Source organism: Sorex araneus, chromosome 2 (assembly GCF_027595985.1).
Source record: "Sorex araneus isolate mSorAra2 chromosome 2, mSorAra2.pri, whole genome shotgun sequence".
In the NCBI taxonomy this organism is placed as follows: Eukaryota; Metazoa; Chordata; class Mammalia; order Eulipotyphla; family Soricidae; genus Sorex; species Sorex araneus.
The window spans coordinates 81,019-102,971 of NC_073303.1; the positions used below are offsets into that span (position 1 = coordinate 81,019).

The 21,953-nt window shown below is 64.0% G+C and overlaps 1 protein-coding gene across 1 annotated transcript; it reads left to right on the forward strand.

Annotated features, from left to right (window-relative positions):
* The first annotated feature begins 1,960 nt into the window (after window positions 1-1,960).
* CDYL (chromodomain Y like) lies at window positions 1,961-21,709 on the forward strand. The gene is made up of 7 exons (XM_055127158.1): window positions 1,961-2,097; window positions 14,529-15,201; window positions 17,468-17,721; window positions 18,065-18,237; window positions 19,636-19,846; window positions 20,333-20,476; window positions 20,630-21,709. Exons 1-7 carry the CDS (start codon window positions 2,074-2,076, stop codon window positions 20,786-20,788), a joined length of 1,638 nt encoding a protein of 545 aa, XP_054983133.1. The 5' UTR covers window positions 1,961-2,073; the 3' UTR covers window positions 20,789-21,709.
* The last annotated feature ends 244 nt before the right edge of the window (window positions 21,710-21,953 follow it).

Genomic DNA, 21,953 nt, shown 5'->3' on the forward strand with positions numbered 1-21,953 from the left:
GCGGGTTGGCCCGCGTCTCCCGCACTTCCCGGTGTCCACGTGGAATTCTGGCTCTGTCTTGTCCCGAGGGTTAGCAGAGGCGGAGAGCGGACTCCTCACTCGACGGCCACGGGCGGGAGGCGCCACGGGAGGGAGATGCCACGGGCGGGAGGCGCCACGGGAGGGAGATGCCACGGGAGGGAGATGCCACGGGAGGGAGGCGCCACGGGAGGGAGATGCCACGGGAGGGAGGCGCCACGGGAGGGAGATGCCACGGGCGGGAGGCGCCACGGGCGGGAGGCGCCACGGGCGGGAGGTGCCACGGGAGGGAGGTGTGCTCAGAGGCGCCCGACGGCCTCGGACCCGTGTGCGCGCTGGCCCGTGGACAGCGAGAGGGCAGCCGGCCCGGCGGCAGGGCCGCAGCGCGGACGGACAGCGCGGACAGACGGAGCCGGGAGTCGGGCGGGAGGAGGCAGCGCCGCGGGACACCGGCCGCGTCTCTAAGCTCCCCGGGGTGCCCGAGTGCCCGCTGCCCTGAGACCGGCGCGGGGCGGGCTGGAGGCCGGTCCGAGGGGCTCTGCGCGCCGTGGGGAGCCGGGCACCGGGACCCCCGAGGCCGGCGGCCGGAGACCGACTTGCGTCCCGGCCCCGCGCGGAGACCTTCAGCCGGGCCGCGGGGGTCGGGCCGCGCGTCCCCCGCTCGGCAGGTCGCTGCGCGCGGCGGTGCGCGGTGCCGCCCCTCTCGGGACGGCCTGTCCTGCCCTGTCCTGCGGAGGACGCACATGGGGGCGCGAGTGGGAGCTCCCGCGAGGTCCAGGCAGAGGGAACGTGCTGTCCTGCACGCCCGCCCGTGGCCAGCGCCCCCCTCGCTGCCTGCCGCGGCGCGGGCCCCAGTCCGGGTGCCCGTGGCCCCCAACAGACCCCAGGGCCGGCGGGGCAGGGCGTCCCCGCCCGCGCTTGGGCTCCGGGACACGTGTGCGTGGGCGCCGGTGGGCAGGGCGCGGCTGGGCGATCTCCTGAGGCCAAACCCCGCAGTGGACAGAAGCGGGGAGAGACCCGGGGGGGGAGCCGCCCGCTCCGCGTCCCGTGCCCACGCGGGGACTGTCCTCCCGCCGCTTCCCTGTGCGCTCCGGCTCCGGGTCTTGGCGGCGGCCGGAAGGAGGCGGCACGTGGGCGGGCGGGCAGCGGGCGGTGGAGGGGGGGGACACTCGGCCACGCCGCGGCCCCACCGCGGCCCCGCCGGACAGGGCCACCTCGCGGAGCTCAAGGATCTGGCGTACCCCGGCACGCGCCAGCCCGCCTCCGGGGTCTCTTTCGCGACTTGCGGCGCCGACTTCGGCCCGGGGCGCCGGGACCCGCGTCCGCCCAGCGCGCCCCGGGACCCACGTCGGTGAGGGGGCGCCGCCGGCCGGCCCGAGCGCCGCCGCGGAGAGCCCCGCCCCGCGCCGGCCCCGCCCCGCGCCGGCCCCGCCCCACCACAGGCCCCGCCCCCGATCCGGCCCCGCCTCTTCCTGCCTGACCGGCCGCCCGTGCGCGCCGCCCGCCGCCCCAGCCCGCGCCCAGGCCCCGCCCCCTCCCGCAGGCCCGGCCTCCTCTCGCCCAGGCCCCGCCCCGCCGCCGAGCAGGCCCCGCCCCTTCCTGCCGCCCGGCCGCTGGCGCGGGTTTCCAGCCGCCCCGCCCCGCGCCCGGGCCCCGCCCACCGCATGAGGCCCCGCCCCTCCCTCAGCCCACCGCCCGTGCGCGCCGCCCGCCGCCCCGCCCCGCCCCGCATCAGGCCCCGCCCCGCCTCGGCCCCGCCCCCTCCCGCCGGCCCGCGCGCGCCGCCCCGCCCCGCCGCGCCCCGCCCCGCCCGCGGGCGGCCCGAAGACCCGGAGCGCGCGGCGGCGCGTCCGCACTGGGCATGCTCAGTCGGCCGCCGGGCCGCGAGCAGGAAGCCGCCCGCGCCCGCCGCCCCGGCCCCCGCGCCCCGCCGCCCCCGGCCCGCCCGCCCGCGCGGGGCCATGAGCGCGAGCGCCCGCCGGCCCGCCGGGCCCTGAGCGAGCCCGCGCCCCGCAGCGCGCGCGGCCGCGCCGGGCGGGAACAAAGTGCCCGGCCATGGCCTCCGAGGAGCTGTACGAGGTACGCGGGCGGGGCGGCGGGCCAGGCCGCGCGGGTGTCGCTGTCGCGGCCGCCGCCGGGGCCGGCCCCGGGGCCGCCCGCCGGGGAGCGACGCGCGCCGCTTCCGCCCGGCCGCCGGCCCGGCCTCCCGCCGGGCCCGGGCAGCGCGCCCCCCGCACCCGGGGCCGGGGCCGGGGCCGGGGCCGGGCCGGCCGCAGCCCGCACCCCTGGGTGCGCGGCCCCGCGGGCGCGGAACTTTGCCGCTGTTGGGTGGAAGTTGGCGCCCACCCTCCGCCCGCTCCTGTCAGCCGGCGCGGGGCGGGTCCGCCGGGGTCTCCGGCCCGGCCCTGCGCGGTGGCCGGCCCGCGGCCCGTCCGCGCTGCCCGGGGCCGGCCCACGTGCTCGGGAGCGCAGACCGCCCGGCCCGCGCCGTGTCCACGCGCAGCTGCCCCCCCGGCCGCTCGCAGGCCGGCAGGTGTGTCCGCCGGAGGTGGGGTGGCGTCCGCACCCCCGGGCAGGGCCGCCGCGCTGGGCACTCGCCTTGCGGGGTGCCCGCCCCGCCGGTGCCCGAGTTCGCGGGGGCTTGGGATGGGACTGTCCGTGGCAGGGAGGACAGCGGCCCTGGGGGTCCGCGTTCGCTCCTGTCCGGCGGCTGTCCCGCCGCCTCGGAGCGCGTCAGGCCTGTGTCCCGTCTCTGCCACGTGGTGTCCAGCCGGGTGGGTGCCCGACGCGGGGCGAGCGCTGCGCGGGCGCGGGAAGACGGGGTGTGAGACCCCCACTGCTGTTCTTTTTTTCCTGAGAACTGCTTTGGAGTTCTGTTCAAGTTCTGCTGTTAAAATTTTTAAGTTGTGGTAAGGCGACTTTGTGGGTTTGTCTGCCGAGTCGCCGCGTCCCCTTCGGGCCCTCCCCCGTGCCCTCTGTTGCCATGCCCAGCCAGCCCGGGGGCCGCGGTCCCCCGCACCCCGCGGCCCCCACACAACTTAGGTGTCTGGCCCGGGTTTCTTTGTCCTCCTCCAGAGTGGGGTCGCCTGGTGCTTGTCTGGCCCATTCCCCTTCGCCGGGCTCGGACGGTACCAAGGGAAGGCGCTTGCTTGCTCGTTGTTCACCAGGTTCCGTGGCAGGCACCGTGCGTGGATGGGTCCTGAGCACCTCTGGGCGTGGCCCCAAACGCCACGGAAAGCCAACCCCGTGACTCCATCTCTTCATGCAGCTGAGTCGTGCTCTGCGGGCAGACGCGTCTGTCCAGCGCGGTTGGTGGACAGATACCGGCTGTGCTTGTTGGCCCTAGGGGTAGATGCCCAGGAGCGGAATTGCTGGGTCTAGAGGAAGAGGAAGCTCAAAAATTCTCAATTTTTGGAAACATCTCCAAGCCATTTTCCAGAAAGGCGGAGCCAGCCGCAGCCCATCGGCAGTGGACTTTCCCACCGTGCCGCCACCAGCGCTGACTGCTCCTGGCTCTTTGCACGACCGCTCCTGCTGGTGTGAAGCAACGCCTTGTTCATCTCCATTTGTGTTTCCCTGATAACCCGTGGAGATGAACGCTTATTAATGGATGTAACTTGGTTATCTGTTCCGCTCCCTGTGTTTCGGTGGGGTGGTTGTTTTTCTCCTTGTGGTTGAGCTTTGAAGATGCTTGTCTGTCTTGGGTAGTGAGTGGCCTTTGCTTTCTTTGCCACTGTGGTCTCTCGTGGCCGAATCCTCTGAGGTGGGACCCTTGGTGAGCCCTGGCTTTGTTTACCTTATGGGCGATCCAGGCCAGTATCGAAGTCTTTTTGTTCTTGATTTTGGGTCATACCCAGGATGCTCAGGGGTTACTCCTGGTGGGCTCGGGCCGGATAGCAAACTCGGGTCAGTCACGTGCAAGGCAAGAAGAGTTGAATTTTGTTTTTTCACACGAGGCTCACGTCCCGCAGTTGCTTTTCCGCTGTTCAAGCAGTTTGTGGAAGAGGCTTCCCTTGCTCCACGCGATGCCGGTGTGTAACCCAGCTGGCCCGACACCTGAGGGTCTGCCCCGCCGTGCTCAGCTGTCTTCCGTTCCTTTCAGTGCCGTGTGGTTTGAGTTACTATAACTTTGTACTGAAGCTTAAAATTGTGAACGCAACGCCTCCCTCCTTCCTTTTTCTCAGGATTGTCGGGTTATTCTGGGAGTTTCATGGTACCGTATATTTAGAACTATTTGTTCTGTCCTTGAACAGTGCCCTGGGAACTTTGATAGGGGTTGTGTATCTGGAGATCACTTTGGGTAAGACAGTCACCGTTGATTTCTCCAGTCCCTGAGCTGGGTTACACTTAAATTTCCTTGTGTTTCATTTGCTTCAGAAGTGATTCAGTTTTCACTAAATGTGCCTTTCACCTTCCTTGCCGAGTCTTCCCTAGACATCTGGGTGTGTTTCTGATACGGCTGTAATGGGATCTTTTCTAAATCATCGTGTATTTCTCCTCCACAGCTCCGTTCACACATGAGAATGTAAGTGATCTCTGTGCATTGATTTTGCGGCCTGTCGCTCTACTGTATAGGGTTATTGTTTCTGCCAGTTTTGGGTGGCATCTCTGTGTATAACGTCTTGTCTTCTGCAGTCGTGAGGGTTTGCTTGCTGTCTTGCCTGATTGCCGTGGCAGGCACACGCAGCACCGTGGAGTCGGGGTGGAAACGGTCTTGGGGAAGGGGTCCTCGACTTCCCCGTGATGATGCTGTTCCCCCAGGCTTGTGCTCCGTGGCCATAATCAAACTGAGAGAAGTGCCTTTAGCCCCTATTTTGCTGACAGCTAAAATGGGGTGTTTTTTTGCCATTAAAAAAAAACTCAGCAAAATGTTGGATCTTGTGGAATGCTTTCTCTGCATCTCTGGAGAGGGTTTTAAGGATTGTGTTTGTTGATTCACGTGCTGTGTGGCGTTAATTGATTTGCACACATTGGCCCCTCCTCGTGGCTGGGGTAAGTCCCGGCTGGCCGTGTAGGTTGAGGCATCACTGTACTGTTGGGTCTGGTTTGCTGAGACGCCAGCGAGAAGCTTTGCATCCCTTTCCTCAGAGGTGGCTCAGTGGCCTTGGAAAGTGTGACTGGACTTGGATGGGGACAGTGCCGGGTCTCTCCGGGGGCTTCCGGCTGCTTCTCCTGTTTCTTTGGACAGCTGACGGCTTCTGGGAGCGGGAGACGCGACTCGGTCTCTGCACACAGTGGCCCCACTTCAGGGCTGGAGTCGGCCCAGGGTAGACCCTGAGTCAAGTCTCTCCACTGCCGTGAGCTCCCGCGCTAGCCAGTGCTGCTGGGGTCACCTGACAAAGCCTGAAGCTCATCTCGGACCCCAGCTAGGGGCGGGGCTGCTCCCCAGGTGTCAGCTGGAGGGGGCGGCCCAGGCAGGTGGGCAGACGGGCAGCACGGGGAGAAGGGCCGGCTGCCAGGGAGAGCGGGTCAGGTCCTGGGTCCCAGCTCCCGTGGCTGGCCGTGCTGAGCGGACCGCGGGGCGCTGTCCCCACCCACTTCCTGCCCTGCTGCTCCGAGGGTCTTCCGTCCTCGGAGCCCCTCCTGCTGTCTACCTCAGGCGTACTCTGCAGCTCTCCGGTCAGGGGTCGGGTCCTTGTTCTGCGCTTGCCTCTCTCTGTGAGCACTTCAGGGGGAGGGTCTGTATCCCCATACAGGTGTGAATTCTCTGAGTGGCCTCCCAATGTGCGTGTGTGTGTGCAAGGCCCCGTAAGAGTGCGAGCGTGAGAGAGGGAGAGAGAGAGAGAGAGAGAGAGAGAGAGAGAGAGAGAGAGTGTACTGGCTTGGCATCTGCCCTTCGTGTGCATGTGCGTGCGTGTGTGCACGTGCGTGTGTGCGCGTGTGTGCGTGTGCGCGCGCGTGCGAGTATTGGCTGCTGCCCCCTGTGGCCAGAGGATGTGGCAGGGCTGCTGTAAGCCCTTCCTGCCCGGCCCCCTCCCTCTGAGGACGAGTGTCCACCCTTCACTCAGCTGCCGTGCTCTTGGCCCCTGGCCCCGGCCCACCCTTTAGCCTCCTGTCTTTGTAGAATAAAGTCGTGTGCCCTGGAACCCTTTGTAGCGCACGGCTCAGTGGCTACCCCGTTGAGGATAGTGTCTGCCCGGTGCCCCAGAACCTCTCCTTCCCTTCTCTGGGGCGCTGCCCGCTCTGTGACCCCTGGTGCTGGCCACACGCAGCCCCTCCGGTACGTGCTGCTCCTGGTGAAGACGCCCGCGCTGTGCCTGCTTGGGCGTTTGCGTGCAGCAGCAGCAGCTGCAGAGCTTCCCGGGGCCACCGTGGCTCCGTGCAGATGTGTTCCCACTGTTAGGAGCAGCTGTCCTGAGGATTCGGGGCCGTGGACTTCCTGGCTGTGCCTCGGGGGCTCCTGAGCTGGGTATAAAGCGCTCGGTTGACCGTGAGGCCGTGGAGAGCTGCCCCGTGGATCCTGGCAGGAAGCTCATGCAGAGCTCTTGGCTCTCTCCTCGAGGGTCTCTGGCTGAGGTGTGGCTGTGACCCCTGTGGATCTTGTGTCCAAGAGTCCCGAGTGGGGGATCTTGGAAGGGTGCTGAGACCCCACCCTCCCCTTCAGTCCCCATACCATGGAGCTTCTCCGATACTGGTTCTGGCTGTTCCTTGTGACGCCTGGACTTGGCTGGTGCGGCCTTGGGGGTCCTGACCTGATCGCGTGCCCCTGACCCCCATGACTGTGGTCTTGCTGCCCAGCGTCTGCTTCTGACTGTCTCTCCCTGGGGGTCTTTCCCATGTGGGCGTTCAGTGCTGTGAGCCCCCTGGTGCTGCCCAGACTCACGTGTCTTCACTTTAGCAAGAATATTTCCTCATTTGAGGGCTGGACAGTACAGTGGTAGGGCACCTGCCTTGCCTGTGGCCAACATGAGTTCAGTCCCTGGGACCCCTGAGTGCAGAGCCAGGAATGAGCCCTGAGTACTGCCAGGTGAGGTTCCCAAGTGGAAGAGAATCATTCCCACATTTCCCTCCTCTAGCTCGGGTCAGTCGGAGCAGGTGGTCTCATTTCAGACACTGGAGGTGGACGTTTTATGGTTTGGGATATTTGGGCCACTCCTGGAGGTGCTTAGGGACCATCTGGGGTCCTGGGATCAAACTGGGGTTGACCACCAGCAGGGCAGGCGCCCACCCCACCGTGCTGACTCCCCAGCCCATCGTCTGATTCTCTGATGTGTGTGAACTGTGGTTTTCAGTCACACACACTGCCCAGGTGTAGGGGGTGATGTCTGTGTCCCCCAGGGCTGGAGTCCCAGAGACCTGAGAGCCAGGAGGTCTGTGGTCACCCACCCCACCCTCATTGGAGTCATCGATGGTCCCCTTCCCGTGTCCATGCAGACAGGCCAGTGCCCGCACTGTGGCCGGTCCCCACATGTGTAACCAGCTCCAGGCAGTGGCCAGCACCTGGGGTTGCTTGGGGCTGTTCCTCTCATGGGGGTCTGGAAGGGCCTCCCACCATGTAAACCGCCAGCCCCACCTCTCTGGCTCCAGTTCTCAAGCCTGTAGCTGCCGCCCTCACCCCAGTGTCCCAAGGAAAACCTTCAGGGCAGACCCTTGGCCAGGTCCTCCGTCAGACTGTGGGCTGTTTCTCAGTTCTCAGTCCCTCAAACAACACTGGCATCTTGGACACAGATGCTGCCCGCATGGCGTGTGTGTGTGTGTGTGTGTGTGTGTGTGTGTGTGTGTGTGTGTGTTCGCGCATGTGTGCCTGTCCCTCCCTGCCGGGGCCCTGGGACTTGAAGTGTCTCTGCTCTTGGTCTCTGTCCCTCCGGGGGTGGTCCTTTCTGTTGGGAGTGATGAGAGAGGAGTGAGTTGGCGCTGACTAGCCTAGAGTGGAGGTTTGAGTCCGTTTCATTCGGGAGCAGTGCAGCAGACCTGCCTGGGTTGGGCTGTGGTGCAGAGTGCCGGCCGGCCGCCTCGGGGCTGCACCAGCATTACCGCTGAGTTCAGGCTTAGGTTCATTGTTTCGGAAGCCCCTAAGCCGGAGTCTCCTGATACTCTGGGAATGGGCAACACTCCGGATGTGCCTTGGATATACTGTGGGAACTCCTCACACTGGGTGACACCCCTGGGGTGCTGGGAAGGGAAGACACCGTGGGTGTGCCTCATGGTACTCTGGAGAATTGCTGCCTGGGAGCTCTTCACACTCCGGATAGTGCCCTTGATGCTCCGAGAAGTCCTGACGCTCCGGGTAGTGCCCTTGATGCTCCGCGGAGTCCCAATGCTCCGGATAGTGCCCTTGATGCTCCGCTGAGTCCCAACGCTCTGGAGAGTACCCTTGATGCTCCGACAAGTCCTGACGCTCCGCATAGTGCCCTTGATGCTCTGGATAGTACCCTTGATGCTCCGACAAGTCCTGACGCTCTGGATAGTACCCTTGATGCTCCGACAAGCCCTGACGCTCTGGAGAGTACCCTTGATGCTCCGTGAAGTCCGATGCTCCAGATAGTGCCCTTGATGCTCCGTGGAGTCCTGATGCTCCGGGTAGTACCCTTGATGCTTAGCGGAGTCCCGACGCTCCGGATAGTGCCCTTGATGCTCTGCGGAGTCCCAACGCTCTGGAGAGTACCCTTGATGCTCCAACAAGTCCTGACGCTCTGGATAGTACCCTTGATGCTACGACAAGTCCTGACGCTCCGGATAGTGCCCTTGATGCTCCGCGGAGTCCCGACGCTCCGGATAGTACCCTTGATGCTCCGACAAGTCCTGACGCTCCGGATAGTGCCCTTAATGCTCTGCGGAGTCCCGACGCTCCGGATAGTACCCTTGATGCTCCGTGGAGTCCCGACGCTCCGGATAGTACCCTTGACGCTCCGTGGAGTCCTGATGCTCCGGATAGTGCCCTTGATGCTCCGCAGAGTCCTGATGCTCCGGATAGTGCCCTTGATGCTCCGACGAGTCCCGATGCTCCGGATAGTACCGTTGATGCTCCGCAGAGTCCTGACACTACAGATAGTACCCTTGATGCTCCGACAAGTCCTGTAGCTCCGGATAGTACCCTTGATGCTCTGCGGAGTACCGATGCTCCATATAGTACCCTTGATGCTCCGCAGAGTCCTGACACTCCAGATAGTGCCCTTGATGCTCTGACAAGTCCTGTAGCTCCGGATAGTACCCTTGATGCTCTGCGGAGTACCGACGCTCCGGATATTACCCTTGATGCTCTGTGGAGTCCCGACGCTCCAGATAGTACCCTTGATGCTCCATGGAGTCCCAACACTCCGGGTAGTGCCCTTGATGCTCCGCGGAGTCCTGATGCTCCGGATAGTGCCCTTGATGCTCCGCGGAGTCCTGATGCTCCGGATAGTGCCCTTGATGCTCAGCGGAGTCCTGACACTCCGGATAGTACCCTTGATGCTCCGCAGAGTCCTGACACTCCGGATAGTGCCCTTGATGCTCTGCGGAGTACCGACGCTCCGGATATTACCCTTGATGCTCTGCGGAGTCCCGACGCTCCAGATAGTACCCTTGATGCTCCATGGAGTCCCAACACTCCGGGTAGTGCCCTTGATGCTCCGACAAGTCCTGTAGCTCCGGATAGTGCCCTTGATGCTCTGCGGAGTCCTGACGCTCCGGATCGTGCCCTTGATGCTCCAACGAGTCCCGACGCTCTGGATAGTACCCTTGATGCTCTGCGGAGTCCCGACGCTCCGGATAGTACCCTTGATGCTCCGCGGAGTCCTGATGCTCCGGGTAGTGCCCTTGATGCTCCGCGGAGTCCTGATGCTCCGGGTAGTGCCCTTGATGCTACGACAAGTCCTGTAGCTCCGGATAGTGCCCTTGATGCTCTGCGGAGTCCCAACGCTCTGGAGAGTACCCTTGGTGCTCCGACAAGTCCTGACGCTCCAGATAGTGCCCTTGATGCTACGACAAGTCCTGACGCTCCAGATAGTGCCCTTGATGCTCCGCGGAGTCCTGACGCTCCGGATAGTACCCTTGACGCTCCGTGGAGTCCCAACGCTCCGGATAGTGCCCTTGATGCTCCGCGTAGTCCCGATGCTCCGGGTAGTGTCCTTGATGCTCCGCGGAGTCCTGATGCTCCGGGTAGTGTCCTTGATGCTCCGCGGAGTCCTGACACTCCGGATAGTACCCTTGATGCTCCACGGAGTCCTGACACTCCAGATAGTGCCCTTGATGCTCCGCGGAGTCTTGATGCTCCGGATAGTACCCTTGATGCTTAGTGGAGTCCTGACACTCCGGATAGTACCCTTGATGCTCCGCAGAGTCCCGACGCTCTGGATAGTGCCCTTGATGCTCCGCGGAGTCCCAACGCTCCGGGTAGTGCCCTTGATGCTCTGCGGAGTCCTGATGCTCCGGATAGTACCCTTGATGCTCCGCGGAGTCCCAACGCTCTGGAGAGTACCCTTGATGCTCCACAGAGTCCCGACGCTCTGGATAGTGCCCTTGATGCTCCGCGGAGTCCCGACGCTCCGGGTAGTGCCCTTGATGCTCCACGGAGTCCTGATGCTCCGGGTAGTGCCCTTGATGCTCCGCGGAGTCCTGATGCTCCGGGTAGTACCCTTGATGCTCCGCAGAGTCCCGACGCTCTGGATAGTGCCCTTGATGCTCCGCGGAGTCCCGACGCTCCGGGTAGTGCCCTTGATGCTCCGCGGAGTCCTGATGCTCCGGATAGTACCCTTGATGCTCCGCGGAGTCCCGACGCTCTGGATAGTGCCCTTGATGCTCCGTGGAGTCCCAACGCTCCGGGTAGTGCCCTTGATGCTCCGCGGAGTCCTGACACTCCGGGTAGTGCCCTTGATGCTCCGCGGAGTCCCAACGCTCCGGATAGTACCCTTGATGCTCTGACAAGTCCTGATGCTCCGGATAGTGCCCTTGATGCTCTGACAAGTCCTGACGCTCCGGAATACATTCATGACTCTCTGGGAGCTCTGTCTCCAGAGAGATACTGTGTCTCTGTCTCCAGACACTCTGGACTCTGCTCTGGATAATACTCCGGATGATCTTGGCTACACCTCCTGACACTCTGGGAATGCCAGCTGTATGGACATGCGTCTGCTACTCTGAGACTGCTAGTGCTCTGGATGTTCCTCCTGATACCCAGGAGCTACCCACTCTGGGTGTACGTCTGGTACAACTCCTACTGTTCCGGAGCACGCTCCTGGTACTCTGGGGACTCCCAGTGCACTGGGTATACCTCCTGATCCTCCAGGAACTGCTGGCACTGTGGGTCCACTCTGGTACTCGGGGAATACCTAGTGCTTGGATCTGCGCCGTATCCTGGGAACTGCTCACAGCAGAGGTCCACCTCTGACTTCTGGCCACACCTCACTGAGAATCTGCCTCTGACCCTCCGGACCCCGTCAGCTTGCCCGCGAGACCCTGGTATGCTGCCTCCAAGCAGAGCTCTTCCCCTGCTGGGGTAGCGGTGCCGCCGGCTCCTCACCCGTCTGCACCCAGCAAGCACCTTCTCCGCACCGTGGACCGCAGGTCACAGTCACATGCTCTGACGAGTGCTCGGTGGCTGGCGTGGCTCTGTCCTTGTCCTGCCCCACCCCATTCCTGAGCCTCTCACTCTGAAGGCTCTGAGTACTCCCTCCCCCAGCCCTGCAAGGGTGCTGCCCCTCGCCCACTGGGATGCATGTGCCCAGCCTCCCTCCTGCCCGAGGACTCCTGTTAGTGTTCAGTCCGCTTCTGGGTATGCTGTCCAGCATCAGACCCGATCTCTGCTGCCCGAAGCGCACTCCTGTCAGGCCGGCCTCCGCCCTCAGATACCCCAGGTCTCAGTCCCCTGCCCTGCCCTCGGGGTACCATGAGTATCAGATACTCAGGACAGAAGTGCCGGCCTCTGCCCTCACGGTACTCGCGAGTGCCCAGCCCCTGCCCTCAAATGCCCCTCAGATGCCCGGTGTGTGGCACTGGGCTGTCCTGGGCAGCCGCACCCTGCAGAGCCTCCCGCCCGCCCCGTCCTGGGTGTGGTTACCAGGAGCGGGTCCTCCCGTGCTCACCCTACTCTGGGCTGAGCTCACCGTGTCCGTTTCTCCCCAGCTTCGTCATTGCCGCGTCTCCGGACGATCCGCCGGGAGACCCGAGCCTCCCTGCCAGCTGGTGGGTCAGCGCGTGGGCCGTCTCCGCACGGCCTTTCTCTGTCCCAGGCGGGAGCCCCAGGAGGCACCACCCCGTGTGTGTGTGTGCACAGTGGGGGGGCTGCGTACGTGTGCAGCCCAGTGACCGTCTCTGCCTGCGGCTCTGTGCCCTGTGTGCCGTCACTGCAGCCGGGACCTTGGGGCGGGGTGTGTGCCACGCCCTCCTCTGGCAGGGCCGGTGGGCGGGGAGGTGGGTGAAGCAGCATCTGTAGCCTGGACACAGCCTGTCCCAGTGGCCCCGCTTGGCTGCCAGGGCTGGACGGTCACTGTCCTCCCGCCCCAGGCACCACGGCCCCCGGCACGTCGAGGGGCGTCGGACTTTGCCAGTTTCAGCAACTCTGGTTTCTCGTAGACTCCAGCTGAAGTCCTGGCAGAGGCCGCGTGGTGAGAAGACGACGGGGCTGGAGCCCTGCACTCCGCCAGGGCCCACACCCCGGGCTGGGGTCCTCTGGGTGTCCAGAGCAGCTTTGCATCCCCGTGTCAGCCTCCTGTCACCCTGTGACGTGGGCACAGGGTGGGGACGTGCTGAGCCGCTCGGGGCCCGAGGCCCACGGAGAGTCTGGTGGGGCTTTTCTCTGTGGTCAGTCGCCCTGACCAGTGATGTCCCAAGCCACGGCCCCACTGTGCTGTTGCCGGATGTCCCTGCCTCACACGCAGACGTGGCGCTGTGGCCCGTGCGGGCTGTCCACGCGTGGCGGTGGGTGTGAGGTGCGGCACCGTCGGGAGCAGCAGCTTTCCCAAGTGCACACACAGCCTGTACACAGCTGCGTCCGCTCTGGTGATGGGCAGGGCACAGGCAGGGCGGCGGGCGCCAGTGTGCGTGCCTGTGCCCTGTGCCCCCCTCTGCGCCCCTGCTCGCTGTGGGCTCCTGCTGGAGGGGCCAGCGGCTGCCAATGGCCCTTGCTCTGTGCGGCCGTAGGGTGCCGTCCCTGCAGGCGTCTGTGCGAGTCCCCCACGGTGTCAGCTGGCCTTGGGCCTCTGAGGCGCCACCTGCCTCGCCCGTGTCCCCGTGAGGTCTCCCCGGTCTCCCCGTGTACTGGGCGGGGTGGGGCGGTCAGGGCCTGTCCCTGCTGCCCCAGGTCTGGCTTGGGGGGTTCCCGTGTGGTCTGGGCTGCCGCCATCTCGGCCATTCCTGGGCGCGGACTCATGGGGCGTGAGCTGCACTTCAGGGGAAACAGTCGGGACGAGCCGGTGCCAGCCACGTGCCGGGCAGAGTCTCCTGCCGCCCACGCCAGCCCTCCTCTCCCTGCCTCTGCTGCACACCTTGCTGCCTGTCGTTTGGCGATCGGACACCAGAGGCCCGTCAGGGACGTGGATATTCTGCATCTGCCCGGGAGGGGAGTCCATGGGCCAGGCGTCCACTTCTTCTCCTCTGTCCCTTGCATGGTTTTCGCCTGTCTGACCCTGAGGTGACGTGAGAGGTCCCTGTACCACTTTCTGAGACTGGCCTCGTGCTGGAGCCCAGACCACCCTGCAATCCTGGCCCTGGCTGTGTGGTCAGCGGGCCCTGTCCAGTCCTGCTCCTCACCCTGGCCGTGTGGTCAGCGGGCCCTGTCCAGTCCTGCTCCTCACCCTGGCCGTGTGGTCAGCGGGCCCTGTCCAGTCCTGCTCCTCACCCTGGCCGTGTGGTCAGCGGGCCCTGTCCAGTCCTGCTCCGTGCTCTGCAAGTGCTGGTCGTGTGGCTGTGGCTTCCCTGTCCTCTGGGCCAGGCTGGGGCCTGTGGTTTCCTTGTTCCGCTGCTTTTCTCTTCCTGGGTCCATCCACGTGCCCCCGTGCAGGGCTTCGTGCTGTCCAGCCCGTCCCTGGGGAGGAGCTGCAGTTCGATTGTCCCAGAGTTGTCAGTCGTTCCATTTGGGGGTTTGCCATGGACTCAGGGTTCTCCAGGACCGTGGGCTTGAGGTCCAGTTAGGCCTGTCCAGGGACCTCCCAGTTCCCCTTCACGGGGATGGTATCTGGGTGGGGGCTGCATCGGGGCTGTGCTGTGCTTCAAGGTACCAGGACACTCCTGCGGTCTCTGGTCGCGAGGTCACTAGCCTTGCGGTCACTGGTACTGAGGTCACTACTCTGATCACTAGTGTTGTGGTCACTAGCCTTGTGGTTACTGGGCCTGTGTTCACCAGTCCTGAGGTCATTGGTCTTGTGGTCACTACTCCTGAGGTCACTAGTCCTGTGAACTAGTCCTGAGTCCTTGGTCCTGCGGTCACTAGCCTGTGGTTACTGGTCCTGAGGCCGCCGGTCCTGTGGTCAGTAGGCTGTGGTCACCAGGACTGGGAGGGGCCCAGTCACTCGGGGGGGGGGCTGGGAGGGGGCCCGCTCCCCGTGTCCACTCTGGCCCTGTCCCCCACGCTCACCTCCCGTCTCCCCGTGCAGGTGGAGAAGATTGTGGACAAGCGGAAGAACAAGAAGGGCCGCACGGAGTACCTGGTGCGCTGGAAGGGCTACTGCAGCGAGGACGACACGTGGGAGCCCGAGCAGCACCTGGTCAACTGCGAGGAGTTCATCCACGACTTCAACCGGCGCCACGCCGAGAAGCCCCGGGAGGGCGCACCGGCCCGCGCCAGCCGCACCTCGCCCAGCAACGCGCGGAAGCAGATCTGCCGCTCCACGCACAGCAGCCTGGCCCGGGTGTCCCCCAAGAGGCTCGCGGTCGGCAGGGACTCCGAGCCCAGGGCCCCCCAGCTGCTGCCCGCCGGCCAGAAGTTCCGCAAGAGCGTGGCCCCGCCTCTGTCGGGCCGCAAGAGCATGGACCTGGCCCGGTCGGGCATCAAGATCCTGGTGCCCAAGAGCCCTGTCAAGAGCAGGACCGCGGCGGACGGCTTCCCGCGCGACAGCCCCGAGAAGCTGGAGCCCGCGGCCCAGGGCCAGGAGGACACGACGGCGCCCGAGGTGGCGGCCGAGAAGCCGGTGGGGGCGCTCCTGGGCCCCGGCGCCGAGCGTGCGAGGATGGGCAGCCGCCCCCGGATTCACCCCCTAGTGCCTCAGGGGCCAGGCCCCGCCACCGCCACCGCTGCCATGGCCACGGGGCTGGCCGTGAACGGGAAAGGTGAGTGCAGGGCCTGGCCCCGGCCCTGCCCTGGGGACGTCTCCCGCCTCGCCTGTCCCTGCCGCCTCCCGGGCCCCTGGGGGCCGCGGTGCCGCCCTGCTCTCCCAGGCCCCAGGACGGGGACCCCCTGAGCTCTCAGCCAGCCGCAGGTGGCATTCTCTAGAGCCTGTCCCCTTGGGCCCTGCCATCTCCGGGGTCAGTGCTGTGCCCGTGAGGCCTGCGGGAACGGCTGCTCTGCAGAGCTCGTGCCCCTGCTCAGCCTGCTGCCAGGCGCCGCTCAGCTGTGGCACTCGTGTTCCGATGCCACGTCTCCGGTGTGGGCTGTGCGGCCAGTGGGGGGACCCGCCCAGTGCTCCTCTCCCGGTGGCACTGCCACGTCGTGCTGGGCCCGGCAAGCACCCCTCCTGCCCCCATCCTCTGGGTTCTCACCAGCTTCACTGGCAGGTGCTGCGTGAGGGGGGGGCTTGGTCTCCTCAGCTCACACGGTGTCACCCAGTGCGTGGTCAGAGACTCTTCAGCCCTCAGTGTCTGCCTCGTGTCCACTGGGTTGTGGACACCCTGCCCAGTGACCTAGAGGAACCACAGGGTGCCGCGGGCACCGCTCTGCTGGGTCCACACCTGACGTGGGGAGAGAGACGTAGACGTGGATATGGGCGCTTCTGAGCAAACAGTGCACGGGTTCATGTGTGTACACTCGTGTAAATGATGTGCAAGGGTCATGTATGTGAGAGGTGCACAGGTCGTAAGTATATGCATGGGGTTATGTATAAGTGCGTTTGTGTGTATGTACACAGGGTCATGTATGTGTGAGAAAAATGCATGGGGTTGTGTGTGCATGCGTGTGTATGTGCACAGGATCATGTATGTATGTGAGGTGCATGTGTATGGCACAGGGTCACGTGTGTGAGAGGTGCATTGGGTCATGTGTATGCACAGTCACGTGTGAGAGGTGCACAGGGTTTTGTGTGCGCACGTGTGCATGTGTATGCACAGGTCACATATGTGAGGTTCACAGGGTAATGTGTGTGCGCTTGTATGTGTACAGGGTCACGTGTGAGAGGTGCATGGGGTCATGTGTGCATGTGAGAGTTGCATAGGATTGTGTATATGGAAGGCTATAAGGTACACAGGGTCATGTATGTAAAAGGTACACAGTGTCATGTGTGTGAAGGGTGCAAAAGGTCGTGTGTGTATGTGAGAAGTGCGTGTGTGTGTGCGTGTGTGTGTGAATGGTGCACAGGGTCACGTGTGTGTGACACCCCCACCCCTGCGCCTGTGATCCCCACGTGCCTTTGGCCTGCGTGTCGGGTGAGCGTGTTGGTGGTGGCCTCACGCCTGGGCTCTGCCCGCAGGGGACGGCAGCAGCTCGTCTGCTTGGGCCCTTTCTCCCTGGCGCGGGACGAGCAGCCACGTCCGTCTGCACGGGCTGTGACTGGCAGAAAGCGCTGGCCTGCACTGTCCCGTGAGCAGGAGCTGTGCCACCAGCCCAGCCACGTGTCTGTAGGCTGCAGCTGCAGGTTCAGTGCCGTGGCTCCCGGTGTCGCTCCCCGACGGGTTCTGGAACCTTCTGTGGCCCTGGCGTGGTTTGCCCCGTGACAGTGGGCACATGCTCTCCGGCCTTGTGAGGCACAGGGATGGGGAAAGGCTGACCCAGGGATGGTTTCCGGTCAAGAAAGTTGGGCTTTGTCTTGGTGCTCAGCGCTTGCTCCTGGAGACTTTGCAGAAAGGGAGAGAAGGTGGGTGGTCACGGAGCAGGGCTGCCCGGGCGGGGCCAGAGGAAGGCCCACGTGCACACACTTCCTCAGCCAGAACTGGTGCAGGGTGCGTCCCGTCTGACGAGCTGCTGGTCACTCGGGTCAGGCCCGATGCCTCTGCCCCGTCACACTCGGAGAAGCAACTCCGACTCCTGATGCAGCCGCTGCCCTGCTGTGCCCACATCGCCCCAGCCCCAGCCCTCCGTGGCCACGAGGTGTCCACCCCCTGCATACACAGCCACACTGTCCCACTGTCCCAGCCACAGTGTCCCCACCACACAGCCACGGGCTGTTCTCGGCCACGCATGTCCCCCTGGCCCTGACACAGAGCCACGTTACTCCACCACGCAGCCACGGACCGTGGTGAGTCCCACCAGTGGGTGTTGTGTGTTCACTGCTGGAGGGCTGGGGTCCGCGTTCCTGGAGTTCGGTGCGGGCGGCTCTGCAGGGTCCTCGCTCCAGCACAGCCCCAGATCCCGGCCCGCGGCACTCACGGCCACGCTTGCCCACAGGCACGTCCCCCTTCCTGGACGCTCTCACGGCCAACGGCAGCAGCCTCCAGACGTCCGTGGCCGGCGTGGCCGCTGGCAAGAGGAAGTTCCTGGAGGAGCGGCGTGAGCAGCCGTTCGACAAGCGGCTGCGCTTCAGCGTGCGGCAGACGGAGAGCGCCTACCGCTACCGCGACATCGTGGTGCGCAAGCAGGACGGCTTCACGCACATCCTGCTGTCCACCAAGTCCTCGGAGAACAACTCCCTCAACCCCGAGGTGAGCCCGCTCGCCCCCCACAGTGCTGGTCGCGCAGCCTTCCAGAACGTTCCAGGGAGGTTGGCCAGGGCCGTTGACTGCCCGGAGGGGCCTGGCAGCTGGGTCCTGAACATCGGGAGTTCTGTCCAGCCAGGTGCCTGGATGGGGCCACCAGGCCTCAGCCCTGCGCCAGCTGGACCTGGGTGTGGCCTGGCTCGTCTGGTCAGCTTCTCGGGCAGACACTCCTGAGCACTGCCCCCCGGACTGCATGAGTGTGCTTGTGTGTCACGCATCCCTCCCTCTGTCCCAGCACTCCCCGCAGAAGGGTGGGGGGCTGGTGGCCACCGACCTGTGCCTGTCCCAGGTGATGAAGGAGGTGCAGAGCGCCCTGAGCACGGCGGCCGCCGACGACAGCAAGCTGGTGCTGCTGGGCGCCGTGGGCAGCGTCTTCTGCTGCGGCCTGGACTTCATCTACTTCATCCGGCGGCTGACCGACGACAGGAAGAGAGAGAGCACCAAGATGGCAGACGCCATCCGGTAGGTGCCTGCGTCCTCGGCCCAGGGAAAGGTTGGGGTTCGCGAACCGCCCTGGGCACTGGGGCAGCCCCGGGCAGGACAGAGGCTCGGACGCGCCTGGACAGAGCGTGAAGGTTCTGGGCTTACAGCCCTGAGTGCATGGCCTGGGCCTGCTGGGCAGCAGAGGGCCCTGCCTCGGCGCCCCTCACCCCTGCTACCCTCCCCAGGAGACCCCCACCCCTGCACCCCAGCACAGGCCAGCTGTCCTTGCAGGAAACCAGAGTCCCTTCTGTCCCTTCTGGAGGGGATTCAGCCTTTTGGCTCCCCTGCTTCCTGCCCTCCTGGTGGCTGACCCTCTGGCCCTGGCCCAGGGTGCAGCTCTGGGAGGGCCCTGCTTTCCCTGTCAGCCCAGGAACTGCCAGGACACTGGAGCCTGTGGGAAAGGTGCTCCGTATGTTGGAGCCGGCATAGCAGACACCCTTCCAGACGCCTCGGTGACACCACACACATGCATTTGACATGACTCACGTGCACACATATCCATGTGAATTGCCACACACCCACTCACACGTGCATGCTTATATATGCATACACAACATGTACATGTACACATGCATGTACATGCACTCATGCACACATACACACATGAACCCACTCCCACATGGACATACATGTACACATAATCACTACACACATGCACACATACGCACTCACAGCTACTCATGCACACTCACGCACATACATAAACACCCTTGCACATGTAGAGTATACATGCATATACACATACACTTTGCACTTGTGCACACATGTGCACTATGCACTCGTGCACACATGCTCATACAGCACGTACACACGTGCATATACATATGTGCTCCCATGCACATACGTGTACATATAACATGTGCATGCACGCTGTGTCTGCCACCACTGTCCTGTGCCCCTGGGAGCCAAGCAGCAGTCCTGGGTGTCCTGGCCTGTTCTCCAGCCCCCCCTCAGACAGGGCAGGACCCTGAGCTGCCCTGGACCCTTGTCCGCAGGGTCACTGTCCCGGGCTCGCCCCGCCCTCGGGGGAGAGCAGTGGCCGCAGCACCAGGATCTGCCTCTGCCCCCCGGCTGTGCCCCACCAGGCCCCCAGGGCTAATGTCGGGGCCACCGTGCCCCTCCCCCACGGCTGTCCGCTTCTGTTCTCCCCTTCCTGGTGCCGTGTCCACAGGTGTGTCCTGCGTGGACACGGGCCTCCTGGTCCGCCGCACAGTGTCGTCCGAGCTCAGGGGAAGGCTCACGTGTGGGCAGCAGGGAGGGGAGAGGACCTTGCAGACCCCGTGTCCCGGGCAGCCGTGCTGGCGCCTACGGTTTGCGGGAGACCAGGCTGGGGGCCCCACCCGGCTCCGAGTGATTCCCTGTTTGTTTCTGTTCAAGAAACTTTGTCAACACCTTTATCCAGTTTAAGAAGCCGATCGTGGTGGCAGTCAACGGCCCTGCCATTGGCCTCGGCGCGTCCATCCTGCCGCTGTGTGACGTGGTGTGGGCCAACGAGAAGGCCTGGTTCCAGACGCCCTACACAACCTTCGGGCAGAGCCCAGACGGCTGCTCCACCGTCATGTTTCCCCGGATCATGGGTGGCGCTTCCGTGAGTGCCCACCCTCCCGTTTCGATGGCTGCAGGGGCCCCTGGCCTGTGCCCTGCATGCGTGACTTGTCTGTGGCCAGCTGCTGTGTCAGGCTCCCATGTAGCTAGTGCCCTGCCATGGTGTGCTTTGCACGCACACATGTATACATGTGTATGCACACACTAGCATACTCACGAAATGTTGGCGTGCATGCATGTACACAGTAGCACACAAAACTATGTCCTACCATGCATGTGCACACATGCAGTCACGCACATACGTGAAACGTCCGCATGCAGGCCCACACACAGTGCACACGTATACAGAGGTGCACATGTACATACAGCAGCACACAGCCACACGCTGTTGTGTGCACACACAGGTGCGCACTAGTATAAGTACACTGCACGCACATGGGTGCGTGCGCAGACCCTTGCATACGGCCTGTGGCCGTTGGACTGGGGAGGACCGTGTGTGCCCCCCTCACCGCCGCTCTGCTCCCCACAGGCTAACGAGATGCTGCTGGGCGGGCGAAAGCTGACGGCACAGGAGGCCTGCGGCAAGGGACTGGTGTCCCAGGTGTTCTGGCCCGGAACCTTCACCCAGGAGGTCATGGTCCGCATCAAGGAGCTGGCCTCCTGCAACCCCGCGGTACATGCACCCCGTTGGCACCCGCCTTCCCCCGACAGGCCCAGACGAGGGGGTGGGTGGGCCCCTCGGTCTGCTGCACTGAGGCTGCGGGGGGCAGTGCAGGTGCCCTGGGGAGCACGGCCCTGCCGGCCGGCCCTGACCCTGTGTCTGCAGGTGCTGGAGGAGTCCAAGACGCTGGTCCGCTGTAACCTGCGCTCGGAGCTGGAGCAGGCCAACGAGCGGGAGTGTGAGGTGCTGAAGAAGATCTGGGGCTCGGCACAGGGCATGGACTCGATGCTCAAGTACCTGCAGAGGAAGATCGACGAGTTCTGAGCCGCGCCTGCGCGGGCAGGGCAGGCAGCCGTGTCCGCCGGCAGTTCTGACGTGCTGTGACTCTAAAATAAACGCCTGCGAGCTGCTTGCCGGAGTCCTGCTTTGGTACTCGACAGCACTTCCCAGGCATGGCGTCGGGAACGCAGCAGCAGCCGCACTCGCTGACGCCTCGTTTCCTCCTAGACCCAGAATCCCAGCCTTGCGCGGGCGGGCCCAGGAGCTGCACAAGGGCTCAGCCTCGGCCAAGGCCACGCCACGTGGTTCCTGGGCACCGGCTCCCCGGCCCGGGGGTGCCCGGGCTCTCGTCTGCAGTATTAGCAAGGGACGGACACTGCGCGGGGCCTGGCCCGGGGAGGCGCCACACTGAGGTGTTGCTGGGTGAGAAACGCGACTTTATATGCAGTTTGGGTTTTGTATTTGCAGATATGATTGATGTATTACACCAAAAAAAAAGTATTTTTATGTTTATAAAGTGTAATTTTTAGGTTCACTTAGAATATATTTTATTTAATAAGTTAAAATTCTTGGGGCACACTATGAAATGCAGAAACTCCTTTTTAAAGAAAAATCGCTACCTTCCTTCCTGGCCTGTGTCCTCGGCTTCCCTGGCCCCGGTGGAGTCGGTGGTCGGCAGACACACAACTCGACTTTCCGGGAGCCAGGGCTGCCCGAGCGGACACTCGGAGCTGGCAATCATTGAATGTATGAGAAATGAGACGAAATCCAAACCTTATTTTTGTACAGTTTGAAGTGAGACGTAGACCCGACCCCTTGCCGGCACGGGCCGGGCAGTATTTTTGCATCTGTGGGCTCTGCTTTCGTTGAGTAGTTTGAGCTATATATAAACTGTACAATCTGTAAAGTTTTTATAGAATATTCAGCTGTGAAACTGGTTAAATAAAACTAATATTTCTTAACACACTTGGGACACGTCCGGCTTCCTGCATGGGCATGTCTCCTGGCAGGGGCGGGGGTCCTGCGGGAGGTGAGGGGTCTGCTCTCCCCCCAGCCTCCCTGCAGGGTCTGGCACACTGGCCACCCGCGCTGCAAGCAGGCCCCGGGGCCAGGCTGGCCTGCACAGACCTCGACAGGCGAGTGTTTTGCTGCCACACGGCAGAGCTGTGAGCCCTGCAGGGAGCAGGTGTGGCCAGAGGCGGGACCGGCA

Excerpts from the sequence above, each read along its gene's own strand:
- CDYL (XM_055127158.1), top strand. The coding sequence starts at position 2,074 with ATGGCCTCCGAGGAGCTGTACGAG. Across the intron at positions 15,202-17,467 it reads GCTGGCCGTGAACGGGAAAG|GCACGTCCCCCTTCCTGGAC; the intron begins GTGAGTGCAGGG and ends GCTTGCCCACAG. Across the intron at positions 19,847-20,332 it reads GGATCATGGGTGGCGCTTCC|GCTAACGAGATGCTGCTGGG; the intron begins GTGAGTGCCCAC and ends TGCTCCCCACAG.